Consider the following 22,002-nt stretch of genomic DNA (forward strand, 5'->3'; position numbering starts at 1 on the left):
ATCAATAGTAAGAGGTGAGGGACTGACCTTGGCGCCTAGGAAACGCGCTTCCAGCAGCTCCTGCTTGCGAGGATCCAGCGCCGCTTGGAAGTGCTCCATCTTGACGCCAGCACCTGTTGAAGATGGTGCGCGTTACAACACTTACAAAGTAATCTAGATCCCATTTTCCAGTCAACCGTTTTATGACTTGACAAGTTACTTTAATGTTTGTGAAATTGCTAATAAAATTTGTAAATATTTCTTTGGAATCCTGTGCAAATTTTAAATTAGAAATGATAATGCTAAATTTAAGGATATTTTAGACTTAACATTTTGCATTTTATTTCTAACACATCAAAAAAATCATAAGGGGAACAACACGTCATGTCAAGGAATCTAAAATAGTCATGGCCTATTTATTTTCTATTTTGAATTAGTAGAAAAGTTGCGTGCTTTTAGTTGGTTTCCTGCAGTTTTGGAACAGGATACGGTGAGTACTAGCAACGATTCAAACTATGGGTTGATTCTCCTTATAAAGGCATCGATCAGAACAATGGTTAGCTTATATCATTCAACAAAGATGATTTTTGTTTTTACATTCGGGTAACTTGTATGACTGGTATGCAGTAAATATTATAAATGAGCACGTAAGTGCGGTGTAGTGTTAACTGTCAAAGAAATCTGTGCAGAGAGTACAAAACAGGTAAGTAAAGGCCAAATTCAGATTGGATTATATTTCAATGATTATGCAACTAAGTACAGCCTCTTTAGCGCGTCATCTTCTGCCATTGTTTATTTTTAAAACGTCTCCTTCGTTTAGTTAGATGTGCATATATTGCGCGTCTATCACACTTCGTATCGATGCAAACTAATTATTATTCAGTATAATGCTTAGATTTCCATCATGTCATTGATTATGGCACACTTATACGTGGCTAACATATTCCGGCGACTTTCGACGATGTACTTCCGTGCTGTTACTAATTACTAATTATTATTTTATTCTCCAATGTAGGTAATGAACGGCATGATTATCCGACGTAGTGAATGTTTACTTTTAACTGTTTGTAGTGGCACGGTTTCGTCATAACTGTTATGTCTTCAGAAACAATAGCGGCTGTGGGTATCTCGGTCTGATCTGATACGATACCATAAATATGTACTTAAAGTGACGTTATGCGGCCTACATACGACCAATTTAGATAATAGTTAAGGACCCATGGAAGTGGTTATGTCACCACATCCTTTGGACAAATATGAACCCTGATTTGATTTACTTCAATAGCTTTAGTATGCATGACAGGAGTAACGATTCTTGTACATAAATATTTCCAAATATGGTGTATAAATTGTATTTGTGCCAAAGTCTTAAGATTTTGTCTTTCAATTTTTCTGACATGTTAACATTATTAGATTATCAAATTAGAATTGTAATTACATTGTCATTATGAAAAATTACACTGCATTGACCTTCTTATTTAATGGAGCACAAAGGTTAAATCACAGATAGATTCTGACGTTTATCTGCAAAATATGATGAATATAGGGCATTTGGAAAAGTAATCAACTAAGCACAATGATAGAAGGGAATATTAATTATTTGCCAGTTTATATGATTTTTTATAATTGACTGAATGCTCCTACTATGCAATAATAAAATTATTGAATGAGTGTTGTCAGTTAACCTTACCTTTACGATCATATAGCAAACCAATATTACACTTGTAAAAGAATGTACAATTTTAAGTAGACGTAATTTTAATTTCTTTAGAAACCGATTAAATACAGCTACAGAAAAACTGGATGGATCGTTGCATAGATAACACCAGTGTTCTAGTTGTACTTGTTTTAAAATTGATCTTTTTGCTAAAGAATAGGTATAGAGGGGTTGAGGTCGGAGGGGGACAGGGTTTTGGCGCAGTATCTGGAGCAGACAGTCGAGTTGCGAGAAGTTAGGTACAGTTATTTATATAGATACGTATGTATGTTCAATGTACATATCGATCGCCTCCCCGGGCCACTCGCCACTATGATCTCACCTCCATCCTTTGCGACTCCCTTCCCCTCCCCTCACACCTCTTTCCCCACCGCATAACCCCAGAGGCCTTTAACGAATGTCGTTGCCTAGCAAGCCGCGTGACTAATTCATTATTTTACCTAAGACTTGTCCCGAATCTTGAAACGTACCAGCTTTATTTTGTTATAAAAAGCTGCAAAAATGTATTGTAGTAAAATAAATATTTTTACAGACAAATGCGACGATACAGATCGGTAGTTGATACCTTTTGCCTGATATGGTAAGGATAAAGTCCATTATCTACTTGTTTTAAATGTCATATTAACCTTTCATTTGATCCAAACGAAATGTTACGGTACGTTAATTTGATCTTTTGATGATAATATAATTACGAGTGCACATTAATTTTATTTAACTCTCCATCAGGTGATCTTGTGATAACGCACAAATTTTGTTACTCGAACCTTCAGCTTAAACTGTTCTTACATGTCAAAGCGATCCTGATTAACTCGATGATAAAATTATAGAAGGAGACAGCATGAGGGTTTAGTTTAGGCTGAGTGACGTTTCAGTAATCGGCCACAATATGTCCTTAGCAACGTAAGCGAAACCTTGAAACCGAATAAATTTCATTTCGATTTTCGATTTACGTCACGGACTGGTTTTTTATTTATTTCATTCTCAAGCCTCTATATAAGAGATAAAAATTTATTGTAATTTGATGCAGAGTCAAAAACAATTGATGTGGAATTCTAGATGTAATAATATCTATTCACGTATGTAAGTATGTGTATCCAACTACACTGTGTGGGCGTTATTTACACGAGTCATGGAATAATGACTAAGTGAAGAGCAACTATCAGAAAAAGTAAAAGAGAATTCAATTAAAAGTAAAATGTTCACGAATACTACTTTCAAATTCAAAAGCTTCTTAAAAGCTAAGTCAAATAAGAGTTTTATTTGTAATATGTAAGTATTTTTTCTACAAACGTTACGATTCCGTGTTTCCTTCATTCATTCAATGAAAACTATGTTACAAAGTTTCAAACGTTAATTTTCATAAATACTACATTTAATTGAGTGCTGGTATGACTTTCAAATGTGATAAAACCTCATTACATTATAAGCCTCATTCATAACTTTTTATGAGCTTAGAACTTCGTGTAAATCATAGAAACAGCCTTGCCTGTTATTATCTCAAAAAGAATTACATAAATGACACTTGATACCATCAGATAAACGTGTTACCTATCTTGATGTGATATTAAATGATACTGTAGTGGGTGCAAGGCAGCCACAGGTTGTGTTCAATTTTTTTTTGGCCTTATATTTTACCCCCACTAAAACTGAAGGACTGTACGGTATTCCTTTATAGTAATTGCTTGGATTACACTAACATTATAGTAATAATTAAGATTTCATTTTTTTCCTGGTAACGTAAACAAACACGCGACCTTTAGCCCAGAAAGCCAAGAGTACAGCTATTAGCCGTACGTCGACTGAATCGTAAAGTCTATTAATAAGTAGAAACTGTTTTAATCCACTCATCCACTGTTATGCAAACGTCTTGCGCTACAACAAATTGCAATATTTTTTTGTATTGATAACGTTTCATCAGTCTTTTAAAATCAATTGATACTTTTTACAACTGTATTATAAGTTTCTAATGTTATATTAGACACTTATAATACATATTAAACAACGCGGAAATGTGAACATCAATTTTGAGTATTAATAGAAAATTAGAGAGTGTGTCAAATGCACTGGAATTCACAGAGACGCTACAGCTGATCGCTTATTTATGTCAACAGTGAAGTCAAGCAATAACTGAAACTGCTTGAATTAAGAGTTCAGTGTCAATTTATAACAAAAAATTAAAATATAAATAAAGTAAAATTTAGATAGAGCCGCCTATCGCAGTTGGAAGCTTGCTACGCGAAAATAATCAGCAATAGTTTGTAGTTAAGAAATGTGTCTCGGCACACGGGAATACAGTAGTTGTACCAAAATAACTTTTAAGAATACTACACAAGAAGAGTCCTGTGACTGATAAGTGGGTAACAGAGAGTGACATAAATGTGTAGAGCGCGCAGTGTGGCTTGTAAGCAGACAGATGTAAAGACGTTGAGTATAATAGGATGGTGTGTTGTGGAGCACGAGCGACCGAGCGCAGACGGCTCGCAGCCGTCATAGCATGCAGACACCCACCCTTGCAGCGGGAGTTGCGCCGGCCACGCTCTGTCGGTCGATCGCTCATCGCGAACGACTCTTTGAAATGCATCTTCCAACACCGCTCCGAACTCCATCCACATTCACGTGTATCATCGGCACGCCAATACACAATCCACTCACTGTCACCAACACGTCACGTTTCCGATGAAATTCAAACCGCGGTCGGGCGCTCTTCACCCACCGTGATACGCACTCAGAACGTGCCGCATTTTCAATTTCAACACATCGACTACAAACACCAAACGTTTCGTAGGCACGGACCAATGCGACAGTCGGCCTCGAGCGCGGACTGGCGCGCGATGCGAACGGCCGTCGCCGCCGCCTCCGCCGCGAGACCGGACCTCGCGTCTCGGGGGCGAGGATGCGGGAATCGGCTTCGGCGCAATACCCGTCACGAAAATAATAGGAACAGCGAGTGCACCTCAGTGGCGCGACGCGACGCGGTCGGTGCGAGCGAGACGCGGATAAACACCAGACTGTTTACTTACGGTGCTCGAGCGCGGGCCGGGGCGGCGGGGCGAGGGGCGATCGCCTGCAATCCGCACGCTGCAATTACTGCTTTGTACTACACTATTTCGTCCTAACTCGAACGAGATCAAATACAATATTTACTAATTTAACTCACTGATATTCAATATCTCTAATCTAGAAACCACGCTGTAACAAATCTATTACGAAGGTTCTTGGATAACTAGCATAGCAAAACACACCCGTGCGCAGGTCAAGTTCCCATTGAAAGACTAGAATAGTAATTCAATACTTGCGGGCCTATCTATATTACACGTAATTTATCTATTTTATATCGTAACAGCCATTTTTTAAGCCTGTTCTAAAATTACTGATGTTCTTATTTCTAAAAGGTAAACAATAGTAGCTTTTCAGCGACGTGTCTGTGGATAGAAAAACGTAACTTGTTTTGGTTTCCACCCATTATTGATGCCACTATGATTAGCATGATGACTGATGACATTATGAAAGTAAATACTTCATTGTATTTCTATCATAACAATAATTGATTTCGAAACGAAGAAAATAAATATGTAGGCAGGCACCTATAGGTAATTGTCTACAGTCATAAATCTATCATGATAATTTTATATGAAGCTCACATTAACGTGTATATTTAATTTGATAATAAATCAGTGTCATTTACTTCACCTTCATAATTTTGTTTCCTACGTAGGAATTACGTATTCTTCCTGCACGATTTTTACAATTCGCTCGTTTTTTAACAGGTGTACTGATTCTAGCTGTTATGGGGAGCCATTTCAAGTTGAATAAATATCCACCGGGGTGATTTGCCTCATTATGGAGCGAGTTAGTTTATGTAATTTCAGAAAATATGTCAGCTTAAGTAGTCATGATTAAAATTGTCGAGTACGTTGTGCGTGAGTGTAAAGTAGAGCAAGAGCTTGAGTTGACGATCAATCGAGCAGCTATGCTGGGTGTGCATCGAGCGGTGGTGACTGCATTCCGACGCCCTGCCCGCGGCCCGCGGTGCCAGCCCGCACCCCCCGTCCTTCCGGCGCTCGTCACGTGACGCGCCGATTAGCCGCCGAGTGCGCCACAAACACCGAAATAGAGTGTGCACATACAAATCTCGTATCTCGTTCAACTCGAATACTTATACATAGATCTACACTTCCCTGCCTGCTGTCTACTAGTCCATTACACCTACACAAGTGTTTACTTACATCTAGACTCCTAATTAATTCTTGTTACATGAAAATCTTTTTCTTTTGTTCTTTATGAGTCGAAGATCTGCTATACAAGGAATACTCCCTGACAACAAATCATGTTACTTTTTGCAAAATTTACCTGCGCAGCTTAATCCTATTATTTAACAACAAGAAAAAGACGACGATCAATACAACAAGCTGCAAAATGTACACGTGATCGCGTCACTATACATATAAATCCCTCCCACAACGGGCGCCCCCTAAACACCCAGTCCTCCCTTCCGCCTATGTCGACACTAAATATTTTTTCCTCCCCGTCTAATATTAGAATCGTCACAATGTGACGTACAAAACTGATTTTGTTTTGTATTATTTAGAGCCACGTAATGACAAATCAATGACAGAGAGAAGGTATCAAGTATCGTTGGTAATGAAATAATGTTGAATCAGAGTCGACAAGTTGTCAAGCGCTGCGTGAAACCAGTTCCCGTGGGCGAAAGGCGACGCGTACGTAGCCCATTACCGAAGTCGCGCTACCCGACCCGCCCCGACACGGTTGCCATTTGCCCGTCTTACATCAACGCCAGACGGAAGGCCGCATTCAGTTTTAAAATTACATGGAAGAAAATGGTAGAATAATTCACTTAACAGGCAATAAAGCATAATTATTAAATTTAAGTATCATCAAACACAGTTGTGTGTCTCATGTGTACGTTTTTATTGCTTATCCGACACCAATAAATCAAAAGTATCGCAAACTTTATTGGTCCTTACTTTTATGGGTCTGCAGACCGCAGAAACTCTTTAAGGTTAAAACTACATCGCTATTCTGAAAAAAAAAATGTGGACCGGTTTTTGGGTTGGCAATTTGGCATTACAGAAAAAGCTGATGGGCAACAGACTGTAGAGAAGTCTAATTTTAATCCAAGGAATTGACAAATTGAATCATAATAAAACATACTATAACTAATTTTTGTGATGTCTTGAATGAAGCGAAATCATCAACTTTAAAGTGAAAGTGTATAATTTTTTAAACCATAAATACCTTCATGTAATATTTAAAATCAAAACTTATAACAACACAACATACATACAGGTACAGTAATAATTGTTTTAGTCTACGTATATTGTGTATTTAAGTTAATATAATTAAATGTACAAATACAGTGAGATAAGGCAGACAAATTTTATACGTCCAGCTGCTATCAGCTGTAAACATTGCTATTCACAAGCTTGTGGTAATTAAAATTCAAACTATAAGTACCTCATTAAATACTTGTGTAAGTAGAAAATGAGAACAAGTTATAGTTTTTCGCGTCGTAATTTATATTTGTTAGAAATAACAACAGTCATCATAACAACAGAACGCAGTGGTTATAAAACGCGTGCAACTTTCTATTGGCAAGTCAACCTCAGTAGTAGTTTCTTTAAAATCCAGACCACTTTTTACTTAGCTAAATGAAAAAGTGGTGTATTCAGTCGACAGAATTGGTGGCGGCATCGATGCGCCGCCGCGCAGTATTTGCAACGGATGCAGCGAAATGAACAGTTCGTTGACCTCATGCGGACCGGGTTTCACTCGTATAGCAGCGCCCAGTTCAGTGGCCCTATTATGACTTACCACTTTATAGTAATGCTTAAGTTCAACTCAGTACTAAAAACAATCGTCATACATATGCCAAGTTTAAGACACGTCACACAAATTTATGAAGGCAGAGGTGCTCCCTATCTCCACAACTGGAATGGCACAACCATTATTTTGACAATGTTTTTAAGTCAAATTAAAACAATAGATCGACAGTGTTAGAATTATCACTGCTATTGCTATCCATGACAAGTGGGTAGGAACGTAAGCGCAATGATGTGCAAAAACATTAATTCCATTGAGTGTCGGTCGTCAAAAGTCCAGTCTGTCCTTTTCATACGTTACGTATAGAGTAGGCGTGAGCGAGTTAACATGAGATTTAAATTAGAATGGATTGTGAATAGGTTTGGCTGGCTAGTGCAACGCAGCGCCACATTCACAGCGCGAATTAATCGTAAACGCGCTAAGGTAAACGTGGCAACAACGCACAAACGCAGAAGCAATTGGTTAATTTTGAACTGGCCACCATTACGGAAACTAAACAAATACCTAGCCAGACTTCGTCAGGTACACATCATATTTTTAATTTGGATCGTAATTCCTTTGAGGCGCGAAGTATTGAGGTAGTTTCGAATTTGACTAATTAATGAGTTTATGTACGATTAGCGGTTTTTAAGGTAAAGTTACTTGATGGACAGTTATTTATAGCAACACAAAAAAACTTCGGTTTTGGCCGTAAAATGAAATGAAAATGAATTATGGGTTTAGGTTAACATCTACCTACTTCGTCACAAATCGTCAAGGTCACTGAAGCGCGCATGTGCGGTGGCTCGAGTGTTAAAGATTTTTCATGTTCTTCTTAAAAGTTATCTTCGCATTGTTGAGTATTTACTTGCATAAAAATATTTTGGCTACATAATATCAAGCTTTCCGTTTGTAATTGATTACTCGTAAAAGGTTTCTATTTTGACCGGCGCGTTCTAAAGACTGCGTCATTAGTTTTATCATCAGTATGTGCAGTAGGAGGTGGGTGTCGGCTCCGGCATCGATCCACGTCTTATATACACCTTTTTACATACTTCCTCGCGTCCTATGTGGGGATTCAACCGCGATGCGTCAACCGATGCAAGGCACATGCACCTCGCGCCGCACTCCCCCGCCCCTTACCCTCTTACCACGTAACTGCCGCACAGACAGATCTCACCAAGAGACACATCGTGCCTATACATTATACTTATTTTCTGATTCCAATCGTTTTATAGTCAACCTTGAAATGATGACCTTTCATGTGTGCAAAGAAAAACTCATGTTTATTTGCACACGTGCATACATTATGAAGACTTGATAAAAGAAATAAGTACCTACTCATTGCTGGTAATTAAAATATTACTAAAAATGTAGATAAGTGGGAGGTTAATCCAAAAACATAAAAAACGGTTAATTTAAGTAATGTTAAATGTTAAATTTAATTTTATGGATTGTTTTCGCCGAGAAAGTTTTTGACGTAGTAAAAGGCCCGGGGGTCGCATTTGACATCTTAGTGCGCGGTTTCTATGTTGTAAAGGTGAATGACATCTCATGATCGCGTTAAGCCCATTTAGTTGGCTAGTTCGAAGCTTAGCTGTCCTTACGGGTCATAAATGGACATAATTTTAAGAATCTTTTTAGAAACAGTGAGCCCTAATAATATTTGAGAGTTGAGTAGAAAATTGTAACATTGTTTTAATAAGGTCGCATCGGAATCTATTGGCCACATGAATTTAATTTCACGTGCTACAAGAATTAAGAGATTCGGAAAGGCATTTTGATACCGTGGGGCGGGTTCTGCTGTACGTTAAGTATGTATGGAGGTGAGAGGTAACATATTGAATCTGCCGCAAGCCGTATCTGTAAAAGGCGCGGTGGCGTATTCGTCGGCCAGACTGGAATGACCTCGAGTCCTTATTGATCTGGTGACTGCTCGTCTATGACGTCACCATCACGTGACCCTTGTACCAACTTTACACAAAAGTATCCAGATGTATAGGTACAAATACATTTAATACCTAGCCTTGAGCTGTGTAAAATACGCATTTTTTTTTTACTTTTCTATATAATGTCGATTAAATGACGTTTTTCATAGATATTAATTTTATTATAGTAAAAAGGTACGTATCATGATGTCTCTCAAATTAATTAAGAAAATAAGTGTAAACTCACTTGGGTGCAAGACCTTTTCCGTCATGCCTGCGGTTCTAAAGAGCACTCCTTCGATTCCTGCAAACAAATAAACAGAGAGTGAACGTTATTTTCATCAAAAACGGGTTTTATTGCACGGTTACACCTGTTCAATAAAGACGTTTAATTAAATGAAAACAATATAACCAGTATAAACGAACGAACAAAATGAGCCTCAAAAACTTGATAATTTAGTGATAAGTAATTTAAACTTCGGCCAGAACCTGAATGCGATTGGTGTAGTAAACACAATATAAACGTGGCTACATAATCTATGTGTATAGAAGATGCGTCACGCTCGCTTTATACGCGTTTACCATACGACACTGTAAAATTCCATTTTGTTTATACCTCAGGTGTCACTGTAGTTGTCTTTTTCTCTTAATGTGAAATTATATGCGGTGTGTTAAGCGACTGTTAACTCATACTGTTTATATCTACTGCATACCACATGATCGTGCACAGCCACCATTTACTTTACGAATGTATAATTCGAACAAATCGCACCTCTCTCTCTTACTAATCTGTAAGCAGAGGCGTATAAAAGGAGCATAAAGAGCAGCGAATATAATGCTGTCCTCTGGGAATAACGGAATAGCGCAGGTATGGAACACGAGCGAAACGTGTGCACACTTCACTAACAAAACGCCGGACACACTCATTCGGAATGTTTTGAAGGTCAAACAGTAGACTTCCAAATCCAGAGACAAAGATAGCTTCAAAGTAAAAACGATGTCGATCTCTGCTCCCTTTCAGAATTATTGAAATGTCAACACGCATGTGAATTTTTGAATACGTATTATGTGCACTGGTAGGTCCGTTATTGGAACGCAATTCTAGTTTTGATGTTTTGAGTATAAGTACATGTAACATTTGGATTATGAAAGTACCAGGTGCAAAAGGGATCAAAGAATTGGGGGGATTGGTAGCTCCGCCCTAAGTAATAATAATAAAAGAGCTTAGTTCGTAGATACGTTTATAAAATGATTCTAATCTATTTAAAACTATTCAAAAACTCGAATGACCACAATCATGTACAAAAGAAAAGAACTTCCTTGTTGACACAAATCAATGAAGGCCAATAGGGAAGTTGCTCCTGAGCGTGATAACTGCGTAGAAATGGTTCACAAAAGGATGATATTTTCGGTTACCTTAACAAAATTTGTATCACTGGTACCTGTTAGTTGTTTATGACTTAACAAGGACTGGACACGTGTGTTGATGTAGGTAGCACGTTATTTCTGCAGCTGAATTCACACTGACTAATCCATAATATGGAGATGTTCGACGAGACTTGTGGAGATACGGTCACGATCGCGCGACATTCGTTTTCAGACCATTAGGGTATTCAAGTTGTTGCTATATGATTATTATGTTTGCTAATGACGTAATTAAACCGGTTTTTACCAATTTCAAACAATAAAATCGAGTATAAAAATACGACTTGGCATACTGTTTTTCATTTAGGTTGTATGGGCAGATGTGCTTTGTGAATGTTGCATCTGCATTAATTATTATTAATTATATTGTAAACTGGGACATCTTGCTAATACCTTGGGACTGGCAAGAACAGCTAGAACTTGTGACTCTTATGGAAAACATAATATTTATCCTTAGTCTTGTAGTTAGGTAAAAAGCTAGGTCACATGACTATGATAACATTTATATCAGTTAGTTAGAATATAAACATGGCTATTACAGTTTGTTCCACCTCCGCCTCTCAGGTGAACTTTAAGTAACGGACCAACAATTTTGCTGACTCTCAATTAAGTACTTACATACACCAATAAGATAGTAATAAATGTAGTAGATGCAAGGTAGACATTCATGAGCTAAAAATAAGTATATTATGTCAAGAGTTAGCTATGTGTATCTATAATTAGCTAATGAATTTACTTCAGATGATGTTCATGTTATATTTTAGATTATATATAATATATTTGTGTATCAGTTAGCTGTGTATAAATTTCAATTAGGAACACATTTACAGCAGGAGTGTATGATGTCATTCCATGTTACTTATCAAAGAATGTAAAATGATTATATTATTATCTTATAATAGGCCACTAATACTGTTATATGACCACATAGGGTATATTGTTTTATACCCTTTTCATATCATGATATAAATTTCATACAGTAAATTGTGACATTAATTTTTCTTAAACACATTTTATTTTGTAGTTACTCTCAAACCTAACCATGGATTAAGTAGATATTTTTTTATACATGTTGTACAAAATTGTAATTTAAATCATTACGTACACACAGGTTTTACAGAATGTGAATATTTTGTGTAAATCGAATACAGCGGTCGTAATAAAATACAATGATGAGATTGTACAGGTAGTTTAAAATGTAACAGGTCAGGTACTAGGTCAAAGTTATAAATGTTCATATTACATTAAAAGTTAAGCCATTACGTTCCTAGACACCATAAATCAAGTCAAGATTTCATTATTTACTTCATTTCAGTAACATTTCGATAATTTTAAGTGTAAATAGAAAAATTAAACTAACCTTAGATGCGAAGCAATGTCCAACCATGTTACAATAACTGTAAAAAATTCACATAAAATCCAGCCGCTAGGTATTATTATGAGCACTATCAATCACGCAATACTAAAGTTATAACAAATCCAAAAGTTTCACAGCACCAAGTATGAAAATGGCGACGAATTTAAACTCAAATATTCTAAAAATTACAAATGTTACAGTTTATTCACTGGTTCAGTGTTAATTGTTACACATTAAAGATTTAGAACAATCACTCACAAACTGAATTCATCAAACGATGAATTGATAAATCACACTTTGTGGTTAAAAATAAACTTTGTAGTTATGGATATTTATGTAAATTTTTTCTTCAAATTCGCAACCATAATGTTTTCCTTTTTTTTTTGTTTTGAGACCATAAAATCTCCTTTGTAAGCTTAAGCATCTAACATACAGCCACGTGTTACCATTTTCGGTTTTGATCAATTCAAAACAATTTTAGTGCAAGTAAAAATTTAGCACTCATTTAAGAACGTATTTCCTGAATTCAATTCAATGTGATTTACGGTCTTCATGGATTGAAACTTAAAAAATATCTTGATTTTTGTTTTGCAGTCGTATTAGTAAAACATACTATTTGCAACATGTAGCCATTTGACTATTTCAATTTTGATTGCTATAATTTGTTTTATTTTTGATTCTTGACTTTTAAGATCTGTCTATAGTTAATAAGTTATAGTAACAAGTCATCAAGCACAAAGTTAAAACAATTTTCTTTTACAGGAATGCCAACTGGGGATACAACTTGTCTTTGGGAAGTGGTGAAAATGGAGAACTGGTAACACAGTACTAAAACAGACTATGAAGCTTAAGGCCAGGACATGAAAAAAAACAACGTCAAAGGAGTCAAAACTAAACGTCATGAAAGTCAAATGTCAAATCTAGGGGGTGCCTAATACAGCGAATACGTAATGTAAATCGCAAATAGGAAAACTAAATCAAGTGGCATAAAATCCGAATTGAAATGTTTAAATAGAATTACCATGTCTGTTATTAACGAACCAGTGCTCAACATCATTGTGGTGGGATTCCACCACAAGAAAGGGTGTCAGGTATGTAGGCGTCATTACTTTCATCAATCGATAATATATTTCTGAAAAAAGAGATGACGGAGGAGGCTTTTATTGCATTTACTGTATTACTTGAGAGTTGATAATAATAACTGTGTTCTCAGTTAAATAATTCTGTCTTTCATGCATAACTTGCTATTTATGTTATGAAAACCGGACCTCCGCTATTTGCTTTGTATGAAAGCTGGTATAAAAATGTGAGGTCCAACAATGGATTGACGATGTTAATTATATTGTAGGTAGAACACTGTTATCCAGAACTAGTCCCTGGCAACCCATCAGAGCTACCAGCAGCTTGGCGACACTTGCCAGCTTTAGCTTTACCAGATGGCTCTCACAACTACCTGTCGGACACTATATTCTTCAATTTACCTGGACTTACTGAACCAGCTCACACTGTGTATGGTGTGTCATGTTTCAGGCAAATTCCAGTGGAGGTAAGACCTTTCAACTAATGAAATGGACTATTTTGTATCTTGTTTTATAAATAGTTAGATGTCTTTTTAAACACTTGGCTTAATTTCGTGAGGTGAATTTTATAAAAGTTCTTTGTTTATTTAAGTAATAAATGACCAAGAAAGGATTCCGTGTCGCCTTACTCAAGTTATAGTATTATATCAAAACAAAGTAGAAACAGAGCTGAATATAGTTTGGCCTTATTCAGGCGCGGATCCAGCCCTCAAAAAAGGTTGTGGTCACAGCCACCCGAATATTGGTCAAATACGAGTCAGAGTTTTAACTCGCTTGTGATCGATATAGTGCATTCTTACAGAGGAGATGATAATAAAATAAATTACTACTGACTGTGGAAGTGTGACGTTAAAATTTTATGAGGGTTGTGGGCATGCCCATCGTGCCCACAATAGTGGATCCGCGCTTGGTCTAATTTAACTTTGTGTAATATGTTATTTTTCATGCAGCAAGTGGTTCAAAAGACTGAGGACATGACTCGCAGCTCAGTCCAAAAGAGTGTATGTGTTGTGTGCCGAGCACCACTGTTTGGGCGGTTGGCAGTCAAACTAGAGTTGGTAGTACGAGCCTGGTTCCTACAGGGAGATTTCTCACAAACAAAATTGCTTGAAGACGCTTATAATCATTTAAATAGTTGCCCAGTGCAGATAGATCAAATAGTTGAAGGTAAATTTTTGATTATACAATATGGTTTAAAACAGAAAATAACTTACTGTTTATTGTTCTAACCATGATTCATGAACAATACTATGACTGCATTCACTTGTATTGTTCATGAACTGAAGTTAGTAGTTATTATCAAAGTATCTTTATGATTTGTTACTCAAACAAGTTATTCTTAACTTGATTTATATTTTGCCCCTTCATATTTAAATCCAATTTCCATTTGCAATATACAATATTTGCAATGTATTTTTGTGATAGGGGGATTAAATAGAGAGGAGATTAAAAACATAATCAGCTTGATTTTGGGGTAACAACTGACACCTGCATAGGTCAAATGTTTCAACAAGCTATAAAAACATAATTTCATATTTGACAAAGAAACAGTACTTCTGTAAGTCCAAGCACTGCTGTAGTCATTGAGTCATTGAACTTGACCATATTGGACTAAGTAGCACACTGAATAGTCAATGAGCTCACATGAGACTTAATTGCTTTGCAAAGTTGGAAATTCTAAATGTAGTCTGCATTGCTGCAAAACTAACCTTGAACAAGCAACTCAATAATCTGTTTCAAATGTTTGAGTCAATTGATTTAAGGGTAGTGATGTTTTCTTTTTTTAACTAATTGATATACATTTGATTGCAGGATTATCAGTCCAGAAACTAGTAGAGAATTGGAGGCACAAAGCTTTATTATTATTTAAACTGCTGTTGTTGAGGCGTAAAGTATTAATTTACGGTGCGCCGGCGGGACCTCTGTCTACCGCGTTGTTAACACTTGTGTCGCTGTTGCCTCTGTGTTTGGAAGATGGCCTGACCCGTGCGGCTAATGTTGTGTAAGTAGACGCAGAAGTTATGTAAATACAAGGTTAAATTGGAATACCAATTTCATGTAGTAATTGCCTTCTGGCAAAGAACAATGTAATAATATAATAAAAGCATTTACTAGAAAATTATAAATTAAGTTTATTTTTGATCAAGTTAAGAAACCTTTAATGGAAATTATGACTCTGAAACTGATGAAAGCAATGTGTTTATGTAAGTTTTTATTTTGCAGTCTTTTGAGACCGTTATCTCCTATTCCTGTCACTGTCACTGATAACAAAATCCAAGAGCCTGATTGTTCAGTCGAAATAGCACAAGATCCTCTGTGTGCTCTACATAATGGCACCAGCCAAGAAGAAGAGTTATCCCCGAAAGAAAGTGGCAATTTGTTGGATGAGAAAGATCGTGTCAGCCGCCAGAGTTTTGACGAGACTCTGCTCAGCGACGTGGTTGACAGGACGGATTTATCTGGGACTAGAGAAAAATGTCATAGTATCGGGGAAAAATATAAACCGCAGAAAAATCTGACGGAAGCACAACAAAGCCCTACTATGGCCAGAGACATGAGTGTCGATGGCCTTCATAATCTCACCGGCCAGATCGATCAGGCCGAATGTGGATTTCCCCTCCCATTGTTTGAAGATGGTTACCTTTGTTTACCTTATCTATCGCTGCAGTATCTTGATTTATTGTCAGACCCTGCAGTGCAGGGGTTTGTAGTTGGTGCATCCAATGTACTGTTTAAACAGAAAAGGCAACTGTTCGATGTTTTGGTGGAGTTGAATGAGATGAGGATAGAGACTGCTGACATGATGCTACGCAGACAGCTGACGCTCGGTACGGAAGATCTTCGGTTTGCTGATCACGTCGTGCGGTACGGTCCGTCTCAGGGCGATACGTGGATTAGAGAACAGTTTGCAAGTTACTTAATTTATCTTTTAAGGACTTCTTTGTTACCTGGTAATTATATGTTGCTTAGTCTTGTATTTTTTTTTGTGTAAGGCTTGTGGCTAAAGTCTATTTTTTTTTCGTAGAAGGAAGTCGAGAGATAGACTCGTACAATTCTCAGTTTATGGCAGCATTTAAATCAACGCCTGCATACCAACAATGGTTGCAGACTACAAATAATGGAGAAGTAGAATCTTTTATAAACCTGTTACCTATGCACCCGTTTTCTGGACAACTGTCTGTTGCAGACATGAAACTAAAGTTTGCACAGTAAGTATACGTTGATCTTACGAATTTATTGAGTTTATAGGAGTCATGACTTCTACCAGTCTGTAAACTAGTCGGTGTAAAAAAGCTGTGCTGGTTTGATAACTTATATAAATCGTTTTACTGAAGTATTTTAAGTAATATGTGTGTTATTGATCTTATTCTTTCTTTCTTTATTGATCAGCACGATGTCGGCAACGGAAGGCGGGCGCAAGGTGTCTGCGGCGGTGGCCAGCACGGGGCGGGCCGTGGCCAGCACGTCGCGCGCGGTGGGCGGCGCGCTGGCCACGGCGCGGGGCGCGCTGGCGGGCTGGTGGGGCGCCCTCACCGCGCCCCCGGACGACCTGCAGGCGGACGACCCGCGCGCCCCGCGCCCCGCCGACCCGGCCGCGCCGCACTCCCCGCCCGCGCCGCACACGCCGCCCGCGCCGCACGTGCCGCTCGCTCCGGTCGCGCCGAAGACGCCGCACCCCGACCCGCCCGACAAGACCATCGAGGATAACACCATCAATCTCAATAAGATACAGGTTATTTAGTCATCGAGTGTGATAATATATACCATCTTGTTATTTAATGCTATTGAATATTTGTAGTCGACTCCATAGTACTTTTTTACGATAGATTCACGAGAATGACTGTAATCATAAAACTTGTAATGTAAATACTCCCTTCTTCATAGCAACACAATAATTTATACATAATTTGAGATTATAATATAATTTATATGCGTACGATTTGTGATTTCGTATATTTATATTTCATATAATTATAGCACAAAGTTGCTTCTGTATATTGTATTGTAAGAAAACAAATTGTGTTGTTTACACAGCTTCACAGTAACAGCTATCAGTAGTGACTTGCAATTTTGTAATGAAAACAATGATAATAATATGTCTACAACGAAAATGTTGGAAAAAAACCTTTTTATTATTTACTTCGATAGATGAATTGTAAATATTCAATAAAACCAATCACCAATTCCAATTCTGTTGTATAATAATATTTTTTTAATTTATTGGTGCTCTTATTTTAATCTCAATCATTCCTACTTAATTCGAATTAGTATTTTAGATGTAATTTGTATATGTTTGTGCGAAGAGCGTCTCACTCTAAGCAATTTTCATATATTATATTGTTAAGATATAAAGATACAATACATGTTGACCAGTGTCTTCAGCATTATGATAATGTGCTTATGTTACTGAGGCTACTTGTATTTGGAACTAACGCCTATATAAACCTTATTTGTAACCCGCTCTTCCATTGGAACCTGTAGTATATATGTCCTGGTTGGCAACTGTAGATACTAGTTGATGCTGGATCGTACACCTAGTTTGTGATCTCAAAATCTTAGTTTGTTGTTAAAATTCTGAATAGCATTATATTTTGTTCAGTGTGCGTAAATAGTTATTGAACTGTGTTAGAACATTATTTACGTAGGTTTAATGTTCACAATAAATAAGTAGAATATCAAGCGTTTTTGAATTTTCAATTTAACAGAAAATGCTCTCTATGTTATATAAAATTAAATTTTTGATGCAAATGTAAGGGAGCAACAATGAAATACGACTAAAATTTTTATGATGTGATTACTTGCCAATATCTGATATTGTAAACAAATAAAGTATTATAAAAGTGACAGGCACATGTTTCTTTTTGTTTGGCACTTATGAAAAGTTTAAAAGGTCAATAAGTTTAATGGTGGATTTAAGTTTTATTTAACGTTCTACAGTCGTGGTTAACACAAAAAAGTGATGCAGTATGTTATAAAAACCATAACTACAGATTGTTCATTGGGAACAAATAAAAGATATACTTAAGGATATAATTATCACAATACTGGGTCAATCATTACATTTAAATGCAATCTGTCAAACTAAAATATGTTTTCGTGTCATAAAGTTTCATCTATTGGAGCTGTCAAAATGGTAAGGTGTATTTATGTAAATTTTCACGAATTTGTTCTTCACCATTCTGGCGATATTTTTTCTAGCTACGATAAAATTACGCCGAGACTATATAAAAATATAAATTCCTTTTGGAAATATATAGCTTCGGCAGTCTTCGACTAAAACATACCACACCCTAATCATCATCGAAGCGTTGCCGCCACGCAACGAGCGGCTACACTTTCGATTGAGTCTCGGCCGCGAGCAACAAAATAAGAGTAGCGTGCCTGACGAGCTCGTCACACGGCCGAGTCGGGCTCGTCCCAGGGCCAGGGCGGGCCCGCGTCCAGCGCGTCCTGGCGCCACAGCGAGCGCGCGCCGTCCGACGTGCCCCGCGCCAGCAGCCGCATGTTGTAGGGCTCCACCATGTTGCCCAGCGACACGCTGCTGGGCGCCCGCTCCAGGCGCGCGCGCGCCCCGCCCTCCGCGCGCTTGTCGCCCGGCAGCAGGTCGAAGGCCGCGCCCGCCGACTGCGGGGACTCCAGCTCGGTCACGTCGGAGCGCGGCGACAGCTCCGCGCTCGTGGGCGTGCGCTCGGCACTGCCCGCGCTGCTCGCGCCCGCCAGGGTGGACGCCTCGGACGGCGGCCCGGGCGACGCCGGGGCCGCCGCCACTGCCATTGGTGCGCCCACCGGTGACACTAGGGGCGCAGATTCGTCGTCGCTAGCTTCGTCTCGAACGGGACTTCTTTCTCGTGAGCCTCCCCGTGACATAATTTTATCTCGCAGCCGTGTTAACCTCTCTGCGGAGCTAACCTTTCGTAGGATATCGGCGGTCCGGCGCAGGCCGCGCAGTTTGAGGTCCACGACGGGTGAGCCGGTCTTGGTGGAGTCCTCGACGGAGCGCGAGCGGGCGGCGAGCGCGGCGGCGCCGGGCGGGTCATCAGGCGCGTCGTCGGGCACGAGCAGCGAGCAGGGCCGCGAGCGCGGGGCGGGCGGGGCACGCGCCCCACCTCTGGGCCGCGCGCTGAACGTAATCTGGCCGTCGTCATCGGAGTCGTCCTCGTTCTCGACGTTGAAGGTGACGGCGGGCGGGTCGCCGGGCGGGCGGCGCCGGAAGCTGCCGCCCTTGAGGATGGAGGGGTCGCGTCGCAGCGCGCGCGGGCTGCCGGCCGGGCTGCTGCACAGCGAGCCCGCCAGCCGCAACTGCAGCGTGCTCTCCTCGTCTGAAAGAGACGCTAATGTGTATCAAGCCGGAGAAGACTGAATATATACACAGAACGTGCGCGCGTGCTGCGGAACAGAAGGAGTGAAGGATCAGGAAGCGCCGGAGCGGCGCGGAGGGAGGAGTACCTGTGTGTGCCGCCTGCAGCTGCGCAGCTCGCCGCCGGGCCTAGAAACTGGCTAAGGACTGAAATCAAACTACGTTCTATAACTGTTGTATATTTATTACTCGGTAAATAGTGAAACTTTTGCCTAACATGAAGGAATGATAATACAATAAGTGTAAAGTACATCAACTAAGAGGACCGTTGGTGACCCAATTTTAATATCACAATCGAAATATCTTACATTTACAGATAAAATTAACAATTAAGAAGGCCTATCTATTCAGTAACTGTCTAAAGACTCTAAGGCTAAGGATATGTTAAAATACAACAATTATCTTAAAAGATTGCTACCTATCACTATTACAAAGAATATTTAAAATGAACAATCATCTAAACAGATAACGAGTATTATTGTTTTACGGTAGATTCACACATTCAATATTATCGTTTATGGTCATATGTATAATTTTTAACAAGGAATATTATAGAAAAGAAAAATTTTCTAAAATTTAAGTTAAGACTATACAAACAAGTATCGATGGCACATGTTATTCTAACATATTCTAAAATCAAACAAAAATTCGTCACTTGATTCTAAAATATGCGTTTTTTGATACGACACAAAAGGGCCTATAACTAAAGTAAAAAGGCAATATTTATTGGAATGCAAAATTAGATATAAACTGACTTCAGCTAGCAGACTTATGTACTGTTTTATTATACTATTTGTCAAACAGGAATGAGTTAATATTAGTAAACGTTTCAAACATGACAAAAGCACGTTACGGCTGATTGTACTTCTAGAACTCATGTGTCAATCACAAATATTAATAGAACTAGGTTTCACTGACAAATGGTATAATTCCAATTGCGCCACTAGCTGGATACAGATAGCGGATTACAATCAAATAATATAAAACTAAACTAAAATACTTTCACTAATACAATTTTGACAAAATATAAATGTTTCGTAAGTGCATTAAAATAGCTATATGCATGTTTCGTTTTTGTCTTATTAAGATATGAGCAAGTAGGCAGTTAAATGAGAAGATTACTTAAAATCACAAAGTAAAATGTCTTTTACGATTCATTGTGCAGTACAGTATACAATTACATATTTATTTTACAGCAAGAAAGCAGAACAAGCTTCAAAGTCATTACGAAAAAGCAGGTGTCCATCGTGCTTTAGTATTTTGCCAGAACAAAATAAGTACAAATAATGTTATAAACTTAAGATTGCAAATAAATTATTATATTTTTGGAACACATTGAAATGCCTCTGCGATAGTACGTTCTAGAGAATAAATAAGAACTTAATATTATCACAATTCAACTCTTATTTAATAGTATGATAAGATTGAGCGTCAACGTTCGTCACAGGGATGGTGACAGGTTAGCTTACAAGCAAACGCTGCTATGTTGCATAGCGAAGGATTGAAACCGTAGATGTTGACGGTGCAGTTTAGAGGAAGACATCATCGGCGAGGTTGACGACGACGTGTTCCGCGCGCGGCTCGGGCGGGGTGTCGGGCGCGGCGGGAGGGGGGCGGGGGTTCTCGCGGATGGTGTGGAGGGGCTCACCTGGGTGCGAGGGGGGCTCCGACTGCATCACGTCCTCGAGCGCCTCCTCGTTTAGAGTCTGCAGCGCGCCGCAGATCATCTGCTCCTCCAGAGTTACCTGCAGTCAAGGAACTCACAGTTAGTCGCATGTATTATTTCAATTTATATTAAGACATCATCCATGTATGGATATATACATCACCATCTCTGTAACTATTTGATTTCAGATATTGATCGTTATTAAACAAAAACATATATTATTTTTAACTATTTAGCAGCATTACCACAAGCTGGCATGCTGTTCTATCGCTATTCCACTAGATTCTCAGTACAGCACAACAGTACAGTAGAAAAGTAGCTCAGTGTTTTGAACAGGTTGTCATATTCGATATTTTTGTTTCATCAGTAGATGGCGAACTTAGGTATTAGTCTGTGCGCAGGGTTTGACATCATTGACCGTAGAATCCCTAAGCAAAGTAAAATAGGTAGAGGGTGCGATATATTGAGACGTCGTAATTTTTGTATATTAGTAGTTACATAAACGTAATCACTAGACATTCATTAAATTATGCTTTATTAAACGTGTAAACAAGGTGTACCTACTGTACCTAGATATAAAACACATGTGATTAAGACAGAGAACAGGGGAGCATAAAATAAACAGTTACATACAAACTACTCGGGATTTACATAAAACATAACGATAAATTTG

At 38.5% G+C, this 22,002-nt stretch overlaps 3 protein-coding genes across 11 annotated transcripts in view; 1 reads left to right on the plus strand and 2 right to left on the minus strand.

The window, feature by feature from the left end:
- The window catches only part of LOC113506245 (serine/threonine-protein kinase tousled-like 2), a 33,618-nt gene extending 21,022 nt beyond the window's left edge, over positions 1 to 12,596 (minus strand). For 2 of the 5 annotated variants that reach the window (XM_026889104.1, XM_026889097.1), the window contains exons 1-3: positions 12,230 to 12,596; positions 9,692 to 9,748; positions 28 to 113 (exon numbers count right to left, since the gene is read on the minus strand). In XM_026889104.1, coding sequence (XP_026744905.1) covers positions 28 to 113; positions 9,692 to 9,716 — 111 coding nt within the window. In that variant the 5' untranslated portion in view covers positions 9,717 to 9,748; positions 12,230 to 12,596. Of the gene's footprint in view, positions 1 to 27; positions 114 to 4,204; positions 4,853 to 9,691; positions 9,749 to 12,229 lie in introns of those variants that run through there. The other 3 variants (XM_026889090.1, XM_026889101.1, XM_026889126.1) reach the window with 3 other exon arrangements.
- A 447-nt stretch (positions 12,597 to 13,043) lies between these two features.
- On the plus strand, positions 13,044 to 17,047 carry LOC113501492 (late secretory pathway protein AVL9 homolog). Its single transcript, XM_026882665.1, has 7 exons — positions 13,044 to 13,317; positions 13,575 to 13,772; positions 14,256 to 14,472; positions 15,118 to 15,307; positions 15,529 to 16,256; positions 16,331 to 16,514; positions 16,696 to 17,047. The coding sequence occupies exons 1-7, from the start codon at positions 13,249 to 13,251 to the stop codon at positions 17,045 to 17,047; spliced, it is 1,938 nt and encodes a 645-aa protein (XP_026738466.1). The 5' UTR covers positions 13,044 to 13,248.
- A 1,158-nt stretch (positions 17,048 to 18,205) lies between these two features.
- LOC113506311 (kinase D-interacting substrate of 220 kDa B) overlaps positions 18,206 to 22,002 on the minus strand; it is a 30,749-nt gene continuing 26,952 nt past the window's right edge. For all 5 annotated transcript variants that reach the window (XM_026889171.1, XM_026889154.1, XM_026889184.1 and 2 more), the window contains exons 25-26: positions 21,312 to 21,408; positions 18,206 to 19,625 (exon numbers count right to left, since the gene is read on the minus strand). In XM_026889171.1, coding sequence (XP_026744972.1) covers positions 18,700 to 19,625; positions 21,312 to 21,408 — 1,023 coding nt within the window. In that variant the 3' untranslated portion in view covers positions 18,206 to 18,699. The remainder of the gene's footprint in view (positions 19,626 to 21,311; positions 21,409 to 22,002) is intronic.

This window comes from Trichoplusia ni, chromosome 2 (genome assembly GCF_003590095.1).
Source record: "Trichoplusia ni isolate ovarian cell line Hi5 chromosome 2, tn1, whole genome shotgun sequence".
Classification (NCBI taxonomy): domain Eukaryota; kingdom Metazoa; phylum Arthropoda; class Insecta; order Lepidoptera; family Noctuidae; genus Trichoplusia; species Trichoplusia ni.